This window comes from Eschrichtius robustus, chromosome 18 (assembly GCF_028021215.1).
Source record: "Eschrichtius robustus isolate mEscRob2 chromosome 18, mEscRob2.pri, whole genome shotgun sequence".
NCBI classification, from domain to species: Eukaryota; Metazoa; Chordata; class Mammalia; order Artiodactyla; family Eschrichtiidae; genus Eschrichtius; species Eschrichtius robustus.
Window position 1 is genome coordinate 934,463 of NC_090841.1, and position 17,996 is coordinate 952,458.

Consider the following 17,996-nt stretch of genomic DNA (forward strand, 5'->3'; position numbering starts at 1 on the left):
AGCACACCAAATGGGTGAGGTCAGTCAAAAACACGGCACAGACTTTCAGTATTCTGACCAGGCCTCAGAGATGTGGCGTATCAGTACGTGAAAAAGTGGTCTTGAATTTATGTGGACGGGAAGGTAGACTATGGTGAGTATATGGATAAAAATAATGTGAGATGACAAGCAACAACAACTACAGCTGATAACATTATATTTCCGAGTGACCAGACAAAAGAGAAGGCATAGAATGGACAATTCTTCTTTGGCCACTGTTTGGTACAGTCTCATTTCCAAATCATGATTGTCTTTATAGTTTATAAGGACAAGAATTAAAACACTCTTTTATATTAAAAAAATAATAATAATAATTTCAACTATGAATACCTGGATGAAGCAGTAAAAATGATTAATTTTATTTAATCTCTAACTTTAGGTACGTGTCTTTATTATTCTATGCAACAAAACAGATATATACATTAAGCATTTCTGCTGCATTCTGAATACGGTGGTTATTTCAAAAAAAACCATTCTTATGATTGGGTTGAAAGCTGAATATCAAGACACATTTTCTTGGAGCAAGATGTTTACCTGAGACACCATTTGACAGACAAACCGATTAGTGACTTGTGTACCTGGCAGTAATTTCTGATGAGTGGTTGATATTACGAAATGTGATTTGTTTTTAACTTTGTATAACAAAATACATTAACATTTGTATGATTTGTGTAACTCAATGGGTCAGTATTTTTCAGCTTGGTACATGACGTTACAAACTCATGCATAGGTAAAAGATCCACTCAAAGGTAAACCAATGGATTCTAATGCAAAAGAGTACTTTTAAGAAAATACTGCTTGTCAAGTTTCACTGCAGTATCAAACAACAATATTCACAATTATCTGAAAAGGTTAAAATATATATACCTCTCACCATTTACTTATCCATGTGAAACCAGATTCTCTTTGTATTTTTTTAACCAAAAGAGCATTTTGCAATAGGTGGAATGCAAAAGCAAATATGGGAAGCCAGCCATTTTCTTATAAAGCCAAACACTGAAAAACAGTAAAATACCATTCTTCCCACTACACAAAGTTGAGCATTAAAGAAATTTCCAAAAAAATGTAAAAATAAGGCCACTCTTCCCACTATAACACATTTTCTTTTAAATTTCTCTTTTAATTTCTTACATGGTAAACACTGATATAACCTAAACATAAAGCTCTTTGGGGTCTTCAATAATTTTTAATAGCTTTAAAAAAGGATTTGAAACCAAAAGGTTTGATAACCACTATTTTTAAATTCCAGTCAATATTTACTCATGAAAATGTAAAGTGGCAGAAATTTTGTACTAATGTAAATTAACTAAACCAGTATACCCCAATGTGCAGAACCTGACATTATTTTATGTATAATATTGATTTTTTTCCTTTAATACTTAGGATATCAATCTGTGACTTTTGAAGATATTTTAGGGTTTTTTAGGTAATCTAATTTAAACAAATATTGACTCTATGTAATTATCAACTGGAACAACATTCTGCAGTCAATGACAAAATGTGCTCACCTCACACACTGATCAGTCTAAGTCCTAACAGCCACCATCATTCTTCTTGAATTCATGAAGTCCTCTCGTGTGTGTCTCTAAAGGAACTTCTAAGGATTATCTAAGGATCACAATGTGCCACGTAGGTTCCATGTCTTAATAAAAAAATGCTAAAAATCCTGATATAAAAATGCTGAAATAAAGCTTTTAAATCTAAAAGAAATATAATTCTAGAGAAACGTGTAAATTCTGGCAAGTAACAATATTCAACCTTTTTATCATTAAATATTCCTAGAATTTTTCCAAAAATAAATTACTCTTAGCACTTGGAAATATAGCTTTTCCTTCACTAGAGAAGTTTACACACAAGAATAATAAGACTGTTAGATAGCTAGTCAAACTTTCATTGGAGAAAACAAACTGTCAGCATCTGGAAACACTAGGTAACAAACATATTTACAAGTAAAGAATGGAACAAAAATCAATTATGTGAAATATTTTGTAAAAATAGGTATAAAGAAAAATAAAATCACAAAAAAAGTAGGCCACTTTGCCAAGAAATTATCCACTCATTTAAAAAGTGTTAAGTTATGGAAAGGTGTGCATCAAGAAAGTAATCTTCTAATAAACTAAAAAGGGAAACAAGAAATGTTCCTATTAATAGAGCTCAAATAATAGCATGCAAACTTTCCAACATAACCAACAGAGAAAGTGTGGAAGACTGAACATTTTTAATTCAAGTAATAAAAAACAACACTTTCCAAGACATTATATCACTCACTGCTATATTGGGGGGGGGGGGGGATATTTTAAGTAACATAAGACAATCTTTAAAATATACTATGTATAGTGGGGTTTTCCCTTCAATTTGCATTCCAAAATATCTGCCCCCTTGAGTATTGAGGAAACGTTCCTCAGGTTTATGATTGCTTAAGTGAAACTTTACATCACATTTCATTAGGGAACTGCTAATTAAGACAAAAGAGTTACCACAACACATCTATTAGAATGTCCAAAATCCTAAATGGTGACAACAGGAAATGCTGGTGAGGATGTGGAGAAACAGGAATGCTCACACACTGCTGGTGGGAATGCAGACTGGTATGCCCACTTTGGAAGACAATTTAACAGTTTCTTACAAAACTAAACATACTCTTACCATATGATCCCGTAATCACGCCCCTCGTTATTTACCCAAAGGCACTGAAAACTTATGTCCACACAAAAACCTACACACGGGTATTTGTAACAACTTTATTCATAACTGACAACCAAGATGTCCTTCATTTGGTGAAAAGATAAACAAAGTGTGGTACATCCAGATAATGGATTATTCAATGTTAAAAAGAAATGAGCTATCAAGCCATGAAAAAACATAGAGGAGGGACCTTACTTAAATGCATATTACTAAAAAGCCAATATGAAAAGACTTCATATCGTATGATTCCAACTATATGACAGTCTGAAAAAGGCAAAAATACGGAGACAGGAAAAGAATCAGTGGTTGCCAGGGATTATGGGGAGGGAGGAATAATAGGTGGAGCACAGAGAATTTTTAGGGCAGTGAAACTACTCTGTGTGAGACTGAATGGTGGGTACGTGTCATTTTCCATTTGTCAAAACCCAGAGAATGTGCAACACCGAATGTAAACTATGAACTTTTGGTGATGAGGATGTGTCAGACACAAGTGCACCCTGTATGCTGTGGGAATCTGATGTTGGTGGGAATCTGACGTGAGGGCATCTGTACGTATGTGGGGTGAATGGGGTGCGTGGGAAATGTCCCTTCTGCTCAATTTTGCTGTGAACCTAAAACTACTCTAATAAAATTTACTTTCTAAAAACTTTAAAAATGTTTCTTTTTGAATAAAATATATCTTAATTTATATCACAAGTTTTAGTCATGAAATAATAAACATTTCTTACTTGTTAAATATTGAATCAGAAATAGAAGGAACCACAAATACAAGTAGGGGGCTTTATTCTTAGCTTACTGTACTGATTAACCTAAACACATGCGCCTCTTAAACTACATTCACTCAACAGTGTATTTTTAAAGCCTGGTTCAGGTAACTTTGTAAACAGATTGTTCTGAGGTCACTTTCAAATTCAACTGACCATGTAGCAAAATTAATTGCTACTTTTTAAAACACAGGATGGCTTTCTAATTGAAGATGAATTAAATATAACTACACATAATCTAGCATGCATCAAGACACAGAAGGGAATAAATATTTTAAACAAATCAATTTTTTAAACAAATTTATATTGAGCTTAGAATTTTATTTCTAATCTATATACCTGAGGGACATTTTCAAGTTTAGCCTTTTCAACTGCCATGGCAAACTCCCTCTGAAAAGCTGCTTTTAAAAACTGAAATTAGGGGCTTGCCTGGTGGCGCAGTGGTTGGGAATCTGCCTGCCAATGCAGGGGACACGGGTTTGAGCCCTGGTCTGGGAAGATCCCACATGCCGCGGAGCAACTGGGCCCGTGAGCCACAACTGCTGAGCCTGCGCGTCTGGAGCCAGTGCCCCGCAACAAGAGAGGCCGTGATAGTGAGAGGCCCGCACACCGCGATGGAGAGTGGCCCCCGCTCGCCGCAACTAGAGAAAGCCCTCGCACAGAAACGAAGACCCAACACAGCCAAAAATAAATATAAAAATAAATTAATTTTTTAAAAAAAGAAATTAATTAGGAATATATATAATTATTCTTCAAATTTAGTTATTTTATCCCAAACTCTTAAAGAAATCAGCAATCTGAATACCACCTACAACACAGACATAATACTTTTAATTACATCTTACCAATGCACATATAATACTGGTGACTGGTTTGCATTTCTTTACCTATAACCTCTTACTCAGTACATTTCCATATCAAAATCAAAACAACTATTATGACTGGCCAGATCAAGGGATGAAAGATTAAATTAAAGAGTAAATATAAGCTGCACAAGAAGCAATTCCAAATCGGTCCCACCAACAGAAGAAAGCAAACAAAGCACATGTGTTCCAATGTATGAAGAATTAAGTACGTATTTAAAAGAGGAGAGTATCTTTTTCTATTCGTGATACTAGACATAAAACAAGCTATCTTAGCAGTCTACCAGAAGCTTTGAAATCCTGACAAATTATATAATGTTTCTAAGTAGATAACTCAAAGCAACAGATTCAAAATATAGTAATATTTAAAATATTTAAATGATAACTAAATACAACTCAAAAAGTTATTTAAAATTTACAGTTATAAGATAAACTACTATACAAGCATTTCTATTGTTTAAAAGCAGGATTTAGAAAAAGCAATAATACGTCAAATTAAGACGTTATATATATCATGAGAATTGTGGCAAATTTATAACCAGAAAAGACAGGATTTGAAACGTGGTGCACAGTGTAGTGGAGGATATCATAAGACAAAGAGGCAAACTCACCCATTTACTTTAAATTACTTGAAATTTTAAACAGAAGTAAATGCATTTCATCAGCAGAGCACACTTACAAACCCAAGTTTTCTGCTCCCTGCCAGTAGCAGTTTGTTAATAATTACACATGGATACCGATATTCACATTTATCTAGTTTGCTTGGCCTAAAAAAAATTTTTTTTTACATAATCACTGTGTAGGATAACTCCTGTAGGGGGCTCTAAATATTACAACAAGAAATCACAAAGCAGAACTAACAAGTTTTTATGTCTTCCTAGAACCTTCTGTTATTACTTCAAGCTATTTAATAACTGAACAAAATTCCTATTGTTTGCACTGCATGTAGTGGACATTTCAAAAAACATGTTCACTTTAGTTCACTTGTATTCACCAATCTTGACTCTCCTCTTCTCCAACCCCTCTAAAAAGGTAAACATTACCTAAAAGATCTGACCATTCTGAACCAAGTTAAGATTAGAAGAACTTACCATTTCAAATGAAAAGACAGAGGTATACCTACAACACAGTGGAATAATAAACCAATCACATCAGTTTTTAAAATGCACCCAAAAGAGCCCCAGAACAGTGCAGAGACTACACACTCACTCTCCAGCATACAATTTTCTCTAAACTCTCAGAACTTTTTAGCTGCGTCTCTTAACCTACCCCACATAGGTCGTCGGTCCCTAAAATACTCTAAAATCCTCAAAGATGTGACCCTGGGCTTGATTCCCCTCTGTATCCTCTATGAAGCTCAGGACTGTTTTGAACACAGGAAAAACAGGGAACAAATTTTTCCTACTAAAGGGAACCTCCAGTCTTTGTGTAAGACTATCTTGAAGGGATAGTCAAGTGGAATCTGCATACTAAAAAGTTACGTGTGCTGAAAACCAAGCACAAAAAATGGTTATTTTACTGTTTAAAATGTACTCTTGGGCTTCCCTGGTGGCGCAGTGGTTAAGAATCCGCCTGCCAATGCAGGGGTCCCAGGTTTGAGCCCTGGTTCGGGAAGATCCCACATGCCGCGGAGCAACGAAGCCTGTGCGCCACAACTACTGAGCCTGTGCTCTAGAGCCCGTGAGCCACAACTACTGAAGCCCGCGTGCCTAGAGCCCATGCTCCGCAACAAGAGAAGCCACTGCAATGAGAAGCCCGTGCACCGCAACGAAGAGTAGCCCCCGCCTGCCGCAACTAGAGAAAGCCCACGCGCAGCAACGAAGACCCAACGCAGCCAAAAATAAATAAATAAATAAATTTAAAATTTACTCTTTACTGTGTGATTCCATTATGAACTCTACAAAAATACATCAATAGGTGCATTTCAATGCCACCTATGTTTCAAAACTACTGATGCTAAACATCTGAAATGTTAGTATTAAATAAAAATACTGAGGTTTGGTGGCTCATAAAGAACCCTCAAAACTGTATGACTGAGCTGCACGCTGTCATTTGAAAAAGAAGACATCAAACAACTATTTAACTCTCCCAATTTACATCTCAGTAACTACAATATAACAAATACAAGATTCCTGACCTCAAAAAACTCAAGAGGGCTCAAATATCGGACAACTCTGAGAAAATAATTAGATGGCAATATAAGTACTAAAAAAAAATCATATTAAAAATGATATAGGGGGCTTCCCTGGTGGCGAAGTGGTTGAGAATCTGCCTGCCAATGCAGGGGACACGGGTTCGAGCCCTGGTCTGGGAAGATCCCACATACCGCGGAGCAGCTAAGCCCGTGTGCCACAACTACTGAGCTTGCGCGTCTGGAGCCTGTGCTCCTCAACAAGAGAGGCCGTGACGGTGAGAGGCCCGCGCACCGCGATGAAGAGTGGCCCCCTCTTGCCGCAACTGGAGAAAGCCCCCGCACAGAAACGAAGACCCAACACAGCCATAAATAAATAAATAAATTTATTTATTTAAAAAAAAAAAAAAAAAGACATAGGATCACACCTGGGGTGAGTAATCAGGGAAAGTTATGCATGTGCTGAGTATACACACTCCCGAGGAGGGAAAAAGGGATATGGGAATTTCTGTGGAATATGAGCCCCTCTGTAACTCTAATGGGAGGTAAGGCCGAAGAAGACACTAGAGTCATCTAATATGACACAGAAATAATTAAGTCCAACAAAGTGTCCTCTGATGAAGTGGTTAAAGAATATAAAGAACATGGTAACCATTTCAATCTGGATTCATTCAAAAGACTTCTAAACATGAATGATAAAACAGAGGGGGAAAACGCTACTTATAATCGTAATACATGATTAGGGTGACCACACACACATCCTGGTTGCCTGAGACAGCTTATTTTATGCCTGCTATTAAAAAAAAAAAAGTAATTTTACATAGTACTCACATTCACTTGTCCGAGTTTGGATGAAAATTTTATGCTACCAGAAAACTACTAGAGCTAATCAATGAATCTGGTAAAGTAGCAGAATACAAAATTAATGCACAGAAATCTCTTGCATTCCTATACACTAATGATGAAAAATCTGAAAGAGAAATTAAGGAAACACTCCCATTTACCACTGCAACAAAAAGAATAAAATACCTAGGAATAAACCTACCTAAGGAGACAAAAGACCTGTATGCAGAAAACTATAAGACACTGATGAAAGAAATTAAAGATGACAAACAGATGGAGAAATATACCATGTTCTTGGATTGGAAGAATCAACACTGTGAAAATGACTATATTACCCAAAGCAACCTACGGATTCAATGCAATCCCTATCAAACTACCAATGGCATTTTTCACAGAACTAGAACAAAAAATTTCACAATTTGTATGGAAACACAAAAGGCCCCGAATAGCCAAAGCAATCTTGTGAAAGAAAAACGGAGCTGGAGGAATGAAGCTCCCAGACTTCAGACTATACTACAAGGCTACAGTAATCAAGACAGTATGGTACTGGCACAAAAACAGAAATATAGATCAATGGAACAGGACAGAAAGACCAGAGAGAAACCCACGCACATATGGTCACCTTATCTTTGATAAAGGAGGCAAGGATATACAATGGAGAAAAGGCAGCCTCTTCAATAAGCGGTGCTGGGAAAACTGGACAGCTACATGTAAAAGAATGAAATTAGAACACTCCCTAACACCATACACAAAAATAAACTCAAAATGCATCAAAGACCTAAATGTAAGGCCAGACACTATAAAACTCTTAGAGGAAAACATAGGCAGAACACTCTATGACATAAATCACAGCAAGATCTTTTTTGACCCACCTCCTAGAGAAATGGAAATAAAAACAAAAATAAACAAACGGGACCTAATGAAACTTAAAAGCTTTGCACAGCAAAGGAAACCATAAACAACACAAAAAGACAATCTTCAGAATGGGAGAAAATATTTGCAAACGAAGCAGCTGCAAAGGATTCAATCTCCAAATTTTACAAGGACATGGAAGCAACCTAAGTGTCCATCGACAGATGAAGGGATAAAGAAGATGTGGCACATATATACAATGGAATATTACTCAGTCATAAAAAGAAACAAAATTGAGTTATTTGTAGTGAGGTGGATGGACCTAGAGTCTGTCATACAGAGTGAAGGAAGTCAGAAAGAGAAAAACAAATACTGTATGCTAACGCATAGATATGGAATCTAAAAAAGAAAAAAGAAAATGGTTCTGAAGAACCTACAGGCAGGACAGGAATAAAGATGCAGACGTAGAGAATGGACCTGTGGACACGGGCAGGGGGAAGGGTAAGCCGGGACGAAGTGAGAGAGTGGCATGGATATATATGCACTACCAAATGTGAAAAATAGCTAGTGGGAAACAGCCGCATAGCACAGGGAGATCAGCTCAGTGCTCTGTGACCACCTAGAGGGGTGGGATAGGGAGGGTGGGAGGGAGATCCAAGAGTGAGGAGATATGGGGATATATGTATTTGTATAGCTGATTCACTCTGTTATAAAGCAGAAACTAACACACCATTGCAAAGCAATTATACTCCAATAAAGATGTTAAAAAAGAAAAGAAAATTTTAAAGTTTTCCTTACAAATAATTAGATACTAAAATTATTAAATAATCCTTTTGAGAAGTGATCAAAGATTTCAACAGCTGGTTAAAACTGATATTATATCTTCAACACAAATGCCCCAAATCAAAAAAAAAAAAAAAAAAAAATGCCCCAAATCATCAAAATCCTAAGGATCACTTCCTAGAGTATATGTTAGCATTATAAACATGTATCTTTGGTTTCATTTGACGATAAAAGTCTAAGTTCCAATTATGTACCATCCTTAAATACTCAGAAAAGTTCTTCGCTCATTGTAGGAAACCAAATTATTTTAGTAAATAAATAAAACATATTAATAACAAAAAATTGGGCACAACTAGAGCATTCTATGAGAGGCCACTGCAATATAACTGTTATTATCCATTCTGATTTTTACCATCACGTCCAAACCATCAGAAGCGGGCTGCCATTATACCAGCAATAGGTAATAACCTTCCCACACCTAAATCTGACTCCGAACACTACAGCAAATAATTCTTCAGTTATTTCCATAGGATGATGAAGAGGCTATAAAAACCCCTTGTGAAGTATGTCCTTTGTTCAAATGTGTCAGATATGTAGCCTTCCAAAATAACGCAATCTTCTACTTCAATACAACCAAATTACTTGTTAGAGCTAAATAATTTACTGAAAAAGAGAAGTGATGGCCATGTGAAAACCACAAAATGGCAGCTTCTCTCAAAAACTCACAAACTACTTCAGGAAACGTATCTGTACCTCCTCGTTAGTAAGTGACGACTGGGACCAGCTGGCTCTGGCAGCACCTATTCATGAAAGTTCATGACTGGCTAGAGTTTCTGTTCTGAGTTTTGTACAGGGAACATGGGGGGAGGGGTTAGGTTATAATTAAATCAAGGAATGATGATAAGAGAAACAATACCCACTCAAGAAACAAGAAGGGACTGGCATAAAGTTAAACAACAGGCCAATTGTTGCAGTCCTGGTCAAAAGGAGGTAATGCTTTCTGTCTCAACTGACTGAAACAAAAAGACTTGAGCAGCACTCCACGATATGGGGGGGGGGGGGGCAGTGACCTTTATCAGCTCTTCCCATAACTTCTGCTCTGATTTATAACCATGACTACTAATGAACCTTCTGAATACTAATTTGGATTCTTCAGAACCAAGAACCAAGGTTCTAGGATATGAGGCACTCTGCTCAATAAACTTTCTGAAAAAGAACATATAAGTTAATATAATTACATTTTAAGTCACAAACTCTTTATGAGTTTGGATAACATGAGCCACTTTTTTTTTTTTTTTTTGAGCCACTTTTTATAGATTCCCCCCCAACTCTCAGACTGGCCTGAGATCAGAAGTCGGCAAACTTTTTGGGGAAAGGGCCAGACAGTATTCCAGGCTCTGCTGGCCATACAGTCTTGACACAGCCTCAGAGTTATGTCACCACTAGTCAATGCTGCCATTTTGGGGCAAAGCAGCCATAAACAAAACATAAATACAGCTGTGTTCCAATAAAACTGTTCAGAAAAAACCAGGCAGCGTTCAGATTTGGCCTGGCTTACCCTCATCTGTAGACCTCCAGTCCAGATGAAATATTTTAAAAACTAAAAATTAATGTATCATTTGAGATAATAGTCCCTTCCATATATAGGATGAAAGCCCAACTAAAAGTTGCCACACCAAAATCCCACAGAGCACGATTCACAGAGAATGCTGTGCCATTTATACCGTTAACTGTGTGAATTGTGTCTGCCATGTCCAATGACCCTGAGCTCTCCCTTAAAACTCCCCAGGTCCCAGAAAAAATTCAGCTGCTACTACTATTCTCATCTCAACATATGTCTCACTGCAACACATGGCCAGCGGTTTTCGATCTTTGCCAATGAAAATAAGCAAGCTGAAGAGCTTTTTAAAATGCAGATCCCATGGCTCCAACCCAGACCCACTGGATTAGATCTCAGGCATTTTTCTTTTCTACGTTCCACAGATGTGCTGCAAAGATTGAAAACTACAGTATTTAGTCGAAACTGTCAATGGACAACCCATCAGAATCTATTGGGATCACAAATGAATCAATTAAGTAGGACGGAGACCTGAGAACCCACATTTTTTGAAAGCTCCCTGAGTGCTTATGATGCACAACTTGAAACACTACCATGGAAGAGGTGTTACCCTCTTAGCCAGGCTACATCTGCTGTGGTCTCTCTGTTCAATAATCCCAGGAGCTACAAAGGAATACCTCTAAGGAACATGGGTCATATTACTGCCTTGGTATATAATACACATTCGGGTCTTTATGCACGTGTTCATTTCTCGAGGGCCAGTCTCACCTACTTAAACAGGAATAAAAGTTATTCCATATCAATTCATGTACATATCTTAAAACAGATATGAAGGGCTATTCTCTTCTTCACTAAAAACCAAACATTAATATTTACCATGCCAGATAAAGAAACTTCTTAAGTTTTAAAACAAAGTAGCATCCAATCTGAGCACTGCCCCAATTTTCCTAATCAAAGTATTTTTATAACTACATGATGCAACTACTAAAGCCAGAATGACATTTAGATATTTTATGACATACTCATTTTTCCAAGAAAGCAAAGTTTACTCCAGGAAACTGCATTTTAAAAATATTCTAATTAAAATCTCCCCTTTACTCCAAACCAAACTGTATCCACAAATAAAGACTAGTACACAGCAGTACTTAAATGTTTAAACTACTGAATCTACAGTAAGTGAAACAACCTAATATTAAAAAGTCACAGGACAATCATAAACAGTCTCACAAATTCTTACTGTAAAAGAATAACCTCTGTGATGTGTTCAAAAGCTGTAAAATTGCGATAAGTAGAAAATTTCAACCTAATAAATACTATCTAGAAAATGGTTCAAATACACTATGGTAAAGATAAACCTAAACGTAATTAAGGCACAGAATAAAAATATATACATTGTTATGGGAGTCAAAAATGTGTTATGCTACAGGAGTGAAAACTAACATGTTTAATCTATAATTACCAGATCTATTACCAAAGAGCAGGACCTCCTCTTAGGAGGAATAAGGTATGAAATTAAAATGACAGCTTCTAATTGATGAAGAGCTGGCATATCCTTGAAACTCTTAAAAATATATTCACATGTATGTCATAATATTATGATAAATTTGAAAGCTAACCGAAAAAAAAAAAAAAAAAAACCAAAAACCATGACCAGACATGACGCATCTTTTCTTTTGGGAAGGGCGGGGGCCGCGCTATGCAGCATGTGGGATCTTAGTTCCCCGACCAGGGTTCAAACCTGTGCCCCTTGCATTGGGAGTGAGGAGTCTTAACCCCTGGACCAACAGGGAAGTCCCAGATGCGTCTTTTGTTACATTAAAAAATATATATATTATTCAAGACAAAATAAATATTTATTTTATACTTCAAAGCCCATACTATTAGTTGTGCTGGAATATTCCTAACAGGAATATTAGAAAGAAACTTGAGGTGTCATCTTAAAACGAACCAAGTAAACCTACATGACTTTTATTACCCAGGCAAGCTGAACACTTACCATTTGATTCCTCCCTTTATAATGAACAGTGAAAAAAGAGAAGCACATAAGAGGGCCTAATTTCAAGGCTTTTAAAAACAAAAACAAACATTAAAATTGTTTAACAATTTTTCCCAAAGACAGTTTTCAAAGTAAATGAAGAATAAGTAATGCAACAATGGCCTCAATGTTTCTTCTATTAACACAAACCAGTCAAGACTAGTACAGAGCTTTTGTTAATATTTCTTTAGTGATTGATTAGTTTATATTAACGAGTATTATGGAGTTAGGAACCAAATAAAACTGATACCAAAATGATGAAAAACTTGTGTCTATTCATAATTTCTAATCTCAAAAAATCTAAAAATAGAACAAAGGCTATATTTTCCCCTAGATGTTTAATTCCATTACTACATACTATGATTCCTTTCCAGAAAATTAAGAACATAGTGACTTTGTGGCCTAACATGAGTATTAATTTAAAAAAAAAGTCACCAACACTCCAGCCCAGGATTCAGCAAACTTTTTCTATAAAGGGCCAAAGAGTATTTTAGGTTTTGTGGGTCAAAAATACTCTGTTTAGTAGTCTTTTTTTTTCTTGTCCATCAACCCTTTAAAAATGTAAACACCATTCTCGGCTCTGTGGTAGGGTGGTATGAAAATGGGTGGAGGTTCCAGGCTACAGTTTGCAGACCTCTGCTCCAGCCAAATTAATCTTATGATGCTTCAAATATGCAACACATACCTTAAGTAACTACTTAAAAATATCTTAATATTAAAATATTTGATCATCCAAGTTTTCTAAGAGCATAAACTTGTGAAACAATAAATGATCTATTTTTGAAATGCCAATAAATCTGTCATATTTTTAAATATCTAATTTGTTTATTCTCAAAGTTCCTTGGCTATCTATAAAATTTTACCCACCACTAAAATGATTTTGAAACATTCGAATGTTTTTAAGAATTTGCAGTATTTCAATTTTAAACTGTAGCAACATTTCTAAATAGTTTTTCAATAGAAAAGTAAAGTCAAAACTATCTGTTGTCCTTCATTAATTATACCTATATTAAATACCACTGAACATACTAAAAAACACTGGTATAAGTTTTTTAAAAACTGTGAAATTTCAAAGAATGAAGAGTTTGCAATCAAGCTTATGATGTAGCCAACTTAAGTTTAACAGAATATATTTTATTTAATCATTTCCTTCTGGTCCCTAAATGATTTACATCATTACACATAGCTACACATTTGCTCCAAGAATATAAAGTTTATGCCAGAAAAATATTAAGAAAGCTAATTCCACCAACTTTACTATATAAGCAGGCACTTTTAAAAAAGGTATGTTGAGGTACATAAAAGAACTGGGAAGAATTTCCTAATCCTCAATGGAATGAAATAAAATTTCTCTAAGAAATATATCACATGTGGTTTACATCTTGACTGTATTTTAAAATAAAAACACTAGTTACTAGTTTTGAAAATATATGCGCCTGAAAATTTTTTTTAATTCCACATTCTTTTATAACATCATAAAATATCCTCACATTGATAAATCCAACAGATTTATGTTCAAATGTAACTATGAAAAAGGAGAAGACCACCTTTTAAATATGTCACTATGCAAGTGCTATGTATCCAAGAGGAAAAGAGAATTGCAATAATGCTAGAAATTATTCAAAAAGAAAATTCACAATGCTTAAAAAATGTACTCAACTAATTTTCTAATGGGATTTTAAAAATCTATTAATTTAAACTTTTAGTGTGACTTATAAATAATTTAAAAATTTCTAACTTAATTTAAATGCCATATAATTTTCATTCAAAGGATATTTACTTGATGGAAGGTGAGATTAAAAAGTTCTTGTTCCTATTCTACTTAGGATTTATTTTGCTGTCTGTATTCATTTTAATTTAAATTGTTTTTTAATTTTCCAGGGACAAAAGAACAGGGACAGAGACAGTCAGAAAAAAGACACCAATGATTGGAACTAATACATTTAGCCTCAGAAACTTACTTACTAAAGAATCATGGCTTTTGAACAGCTAGAGGAAAAAAATACTGGTAAGTATTTTTTAGAATGAGTTGTTAAGCTGGCATTCATCGAAGGTGAACAATGAGACTCTGTTAATTATTATTAAGACCCTGTGGGTTATAACCTACTTGAAGTACCCTTTTTTGCCCTACCATTTTGCCTCCCCAAAACAAAACCCTGAGTCAGATAACGTCTTTGGAACTAACTCCAGTTTACAAGAAATTCGGGCATAAACAAACTTGTTGAACATCACTGCAGGGATACAGTCAACAAAATCCAGGACGTGAGATACTCTATACGAGGAGCTATTTCTTTAAAAAAAAAAATAAGGAAAAAACGAAAAAGAGGGAGAGAAAACCTATAGACTAAAATGACTGGATTTATCAACCGATCTGAAGAAACCAATTACTTTAAAAAAAAAAAAAAAAAAAAAGTAAGACTTGGGCAAACTGGGGCTTTTACTAGTTAATATTAAATAACTGGCAATTTTTCAGATATGATAAAGACATTTTTTGAGAGTCCTTATCTTTTAGAGATACATACTGAAATACGAATGAAATCGTATGAAGTCAGGGGTTTCATATAAAAAAATTAGGGAAAGTGGGTATACTTAAAGATGAAAAAGATCTGCCAAGTACTGATAACTGTTATGGCTGAGTGATGAGCACACACTACTTCTACTTTTCTATATGTCTATCAAACTAAAGAATTTTTAATATCAATTAATGGTGAAAATCAGTCAAGTGGAGATGATGAATTTATCAAGATTCCTAATTTAGTAGGAATTAAAAGATAAAGTAAAATGGAGAAAAATTTAATATTCATTTCATAAAGCATGATTATCTTCAGAAACTAATTTTAATTTACTACCTGTAAGAGGTTAAGAAATTCGTTAGTTTAACATAAACATGACAAATTCAGAAATATTAGAAAATATATTACTATATAAAGCAGAATCTAAAGAATTCTTAATATATATCATCCACCTGACAATGTAAAATCATTTTAGTTAACCAGTATTTTACTTACATTTTCCATATAGTTTGGCTTAAAGCCCTCCTGCTGTCGCCTCAGCTCCTCCTGTTCTCTGTGTCGGATCATTTCCTCTTCACGACGACGGTGCTCTTCTTCATGCCTGAGAGATTTTTAAATAAAAACTCAGGGTGGTTGACATATAAGCCATAATACGGTATTTTATTTCAGGTAAAACAAAATCATTTATGTATATCATTTATTTATACATTATGCCAAATCTGTGATAACGAGTGGCTTACCAGATTTACCTTCCTTTTATTTTGCCCTAAACCATTAATAAATCAAACAAACCAATAAAATAATTTATCTAGGGTAAATCAAAAAAGTAAAGTAACAGCATATAACTAGGATAGTTATATGCTTACAGTCAAAAAATCCAGAAACCAAAAGCTCAAACCAGTACTCTATTACTGTACAAAGAGAAAGCCTGGGATTCACCACTGGCACAGCAGAGTTAGTTCTTAAAGACACTCAGAACCTTTTCCAATACAAGCCACTGCAAAAGACCACACTGCCTAGACAAAAATCCTACTATGTGCAAAAGCAAGCCTTAACAAACGTTCTCTCCCCCATTTCATTAATGCACTGAGGAAAGTATGCACCTGGAGCAGGTGTCTGCATACCACCTGTTTTCGCAAATTAAGTTTTATGGGACAATCATTCCCTCACTGTCTGTGGCTACCTTTGGGCTAGAGCAGTGCTGAACAGTTGAGACACAGACCATATGACATGAAAAGCCTAAAATATTTACCAGGTAGCCCTTTCCCAGAAAAAGTATGCCAACCTCTGCCCCAGAGATATCAAGCATGGAACAACAACTACAAAACAAACAAACAAAAAAGATATGTATGTGCAGGATTACTATTAAATCATAATTAGTTACAATATGATTAAGAGGGAAAACCTACAAAATAATATTAAAGTAATAGTCTGACATTATATTGACATTTAAATCAATGCAAACTCAAATATACATGCTCTCCACTCAAAAACAAAAAAGTAATTTAAATAGTGAAGACTATATAATGTTGATGCCCCTTCAGTAGGTCTCATTTTCCAGGCTACTCTTATAAGCACCCTTCTACACCAAGTATAGATACTTCGTTGTTGTTGTTTTGTACACCAAACTCAAGAACCTGAACTAAAAGAAATGGCGGTTTCACCCACAGCCAGCAAGAAAACAGGCTGTTAGGACTTCATATCAGACCATGTGCAAGTAACAAGACAATGTTCCTAAGGTATTTCAAGCAAAATCTAGACTATTTTGAGATATCTAAGTCCCCAGTATACAACTCTATTCAAGGAAACAGAATATTCCAATAAACCGGTTAATCCATTTCTAGTACATTAACACACTCGTAAACTTTATGTTTAAGAAAATACTTTCATGTTCATACACTGCTGAAAATGTACATAGTGACAGCAAAATCTTCCTTATTCAAAAACTCTAAAGCCACATGTGTTTTTCCAACTTTAAAAAGGGTTTATATACTATTATGATATCCCCAGTAGGACCTATTATGATATCCCAGCAGTACCCAATAATCAACACCATTAATACTTCTGTAGTAAGACGAACATTCACATTCTACGAATATAACAAAGGTTTGGCATGACCACAACGTAAAACAGGTCAGGTTTTGCATCAAACAGGCTCATGTCAGATCCTGCCACTAAATGATACTCAAAGCTTTTTGGTCTTCAAGATTGCAACAATGACTTTGTTGAGGACCAACGTGTAGCAAACAATTTTATGTGTGCAAATCCATTTCCAATAAACTAAACAGAAATATCTATACATGTGTGCAAGGATGTATACACACAGATACAAGACTGTACATTAATTAAAGGCAAAAGGTTGAAGACATTCAATTACGAATGAGGGACAAGGAACACAATACAACCATTACAAAGAGGCAGATTTGCATTCACTGACATGAAACAATGTCTAAGGTCCAGTGTCAGAAAAAAGGCAAGCAAAACAATAGTATTCCTATTGCTGCATCTAAAAACCATTTGTAAGAGCAGAGAAGAGAGTATGAGAGTTTCTATCACACTGGGGATAATCTGGGGAGACAAGAGCATTGCCCTTTTTCTTTTGTACACATATGTATCATGTGAGTTTTTTAAAACATGTATTGCCGTAACATTTTTAATTTAAAAGATATTTTAAACAAAATTTATAATGTACTTCTCCCCACTGTTACAGCAATTTTTTTCTGATAAAATGTGAGACTACATTTATATCTGGAGAAAAAATATGGTAAAAAGGTATAAAATCACTTTAAACATTTGCCATTTTTTTCCTTCCATTCCATTGTCTATAGATTCCAGAGTTTCTACTTTATTTTGTGATTACACCACACTGACAATTCCATAATATAAATTTACAGAAAACATATAGGAACATTCCCTACTGTACGTATGTT

General features: G+C 35.1%; 1 protein-coding gene across 4 annotated transcripts in view; it reads right to left on the reverse strand.

Moving 5' to 3' along the window:
- The window catches only part of PSPC1 (paraspeckle component 1), a 95,877-nt gene that overhangs the window by 46,083 nt on the left and 31,798 nt on the right, over positions 1-17,996 (reverse strand). For all 4 annotated transcript variants that reach the window (XR_011071042.1, XR_011071040.1, XR_011071043.1 and 1 more), the window contains exon 6: positions 15,562-15,667. Coding sequence is in view for 1 of the 4 variants with exons in the window: in XM_068526785.1 (XP_068382886.1) it covers positions 15,562-15,667 (106 nt within the window). In the remaining 3 variants the exon portion in view is untranslated. The remainder of the gene's footprint in view (positions 1-15,561; positions 15,668-17,996) is intronic.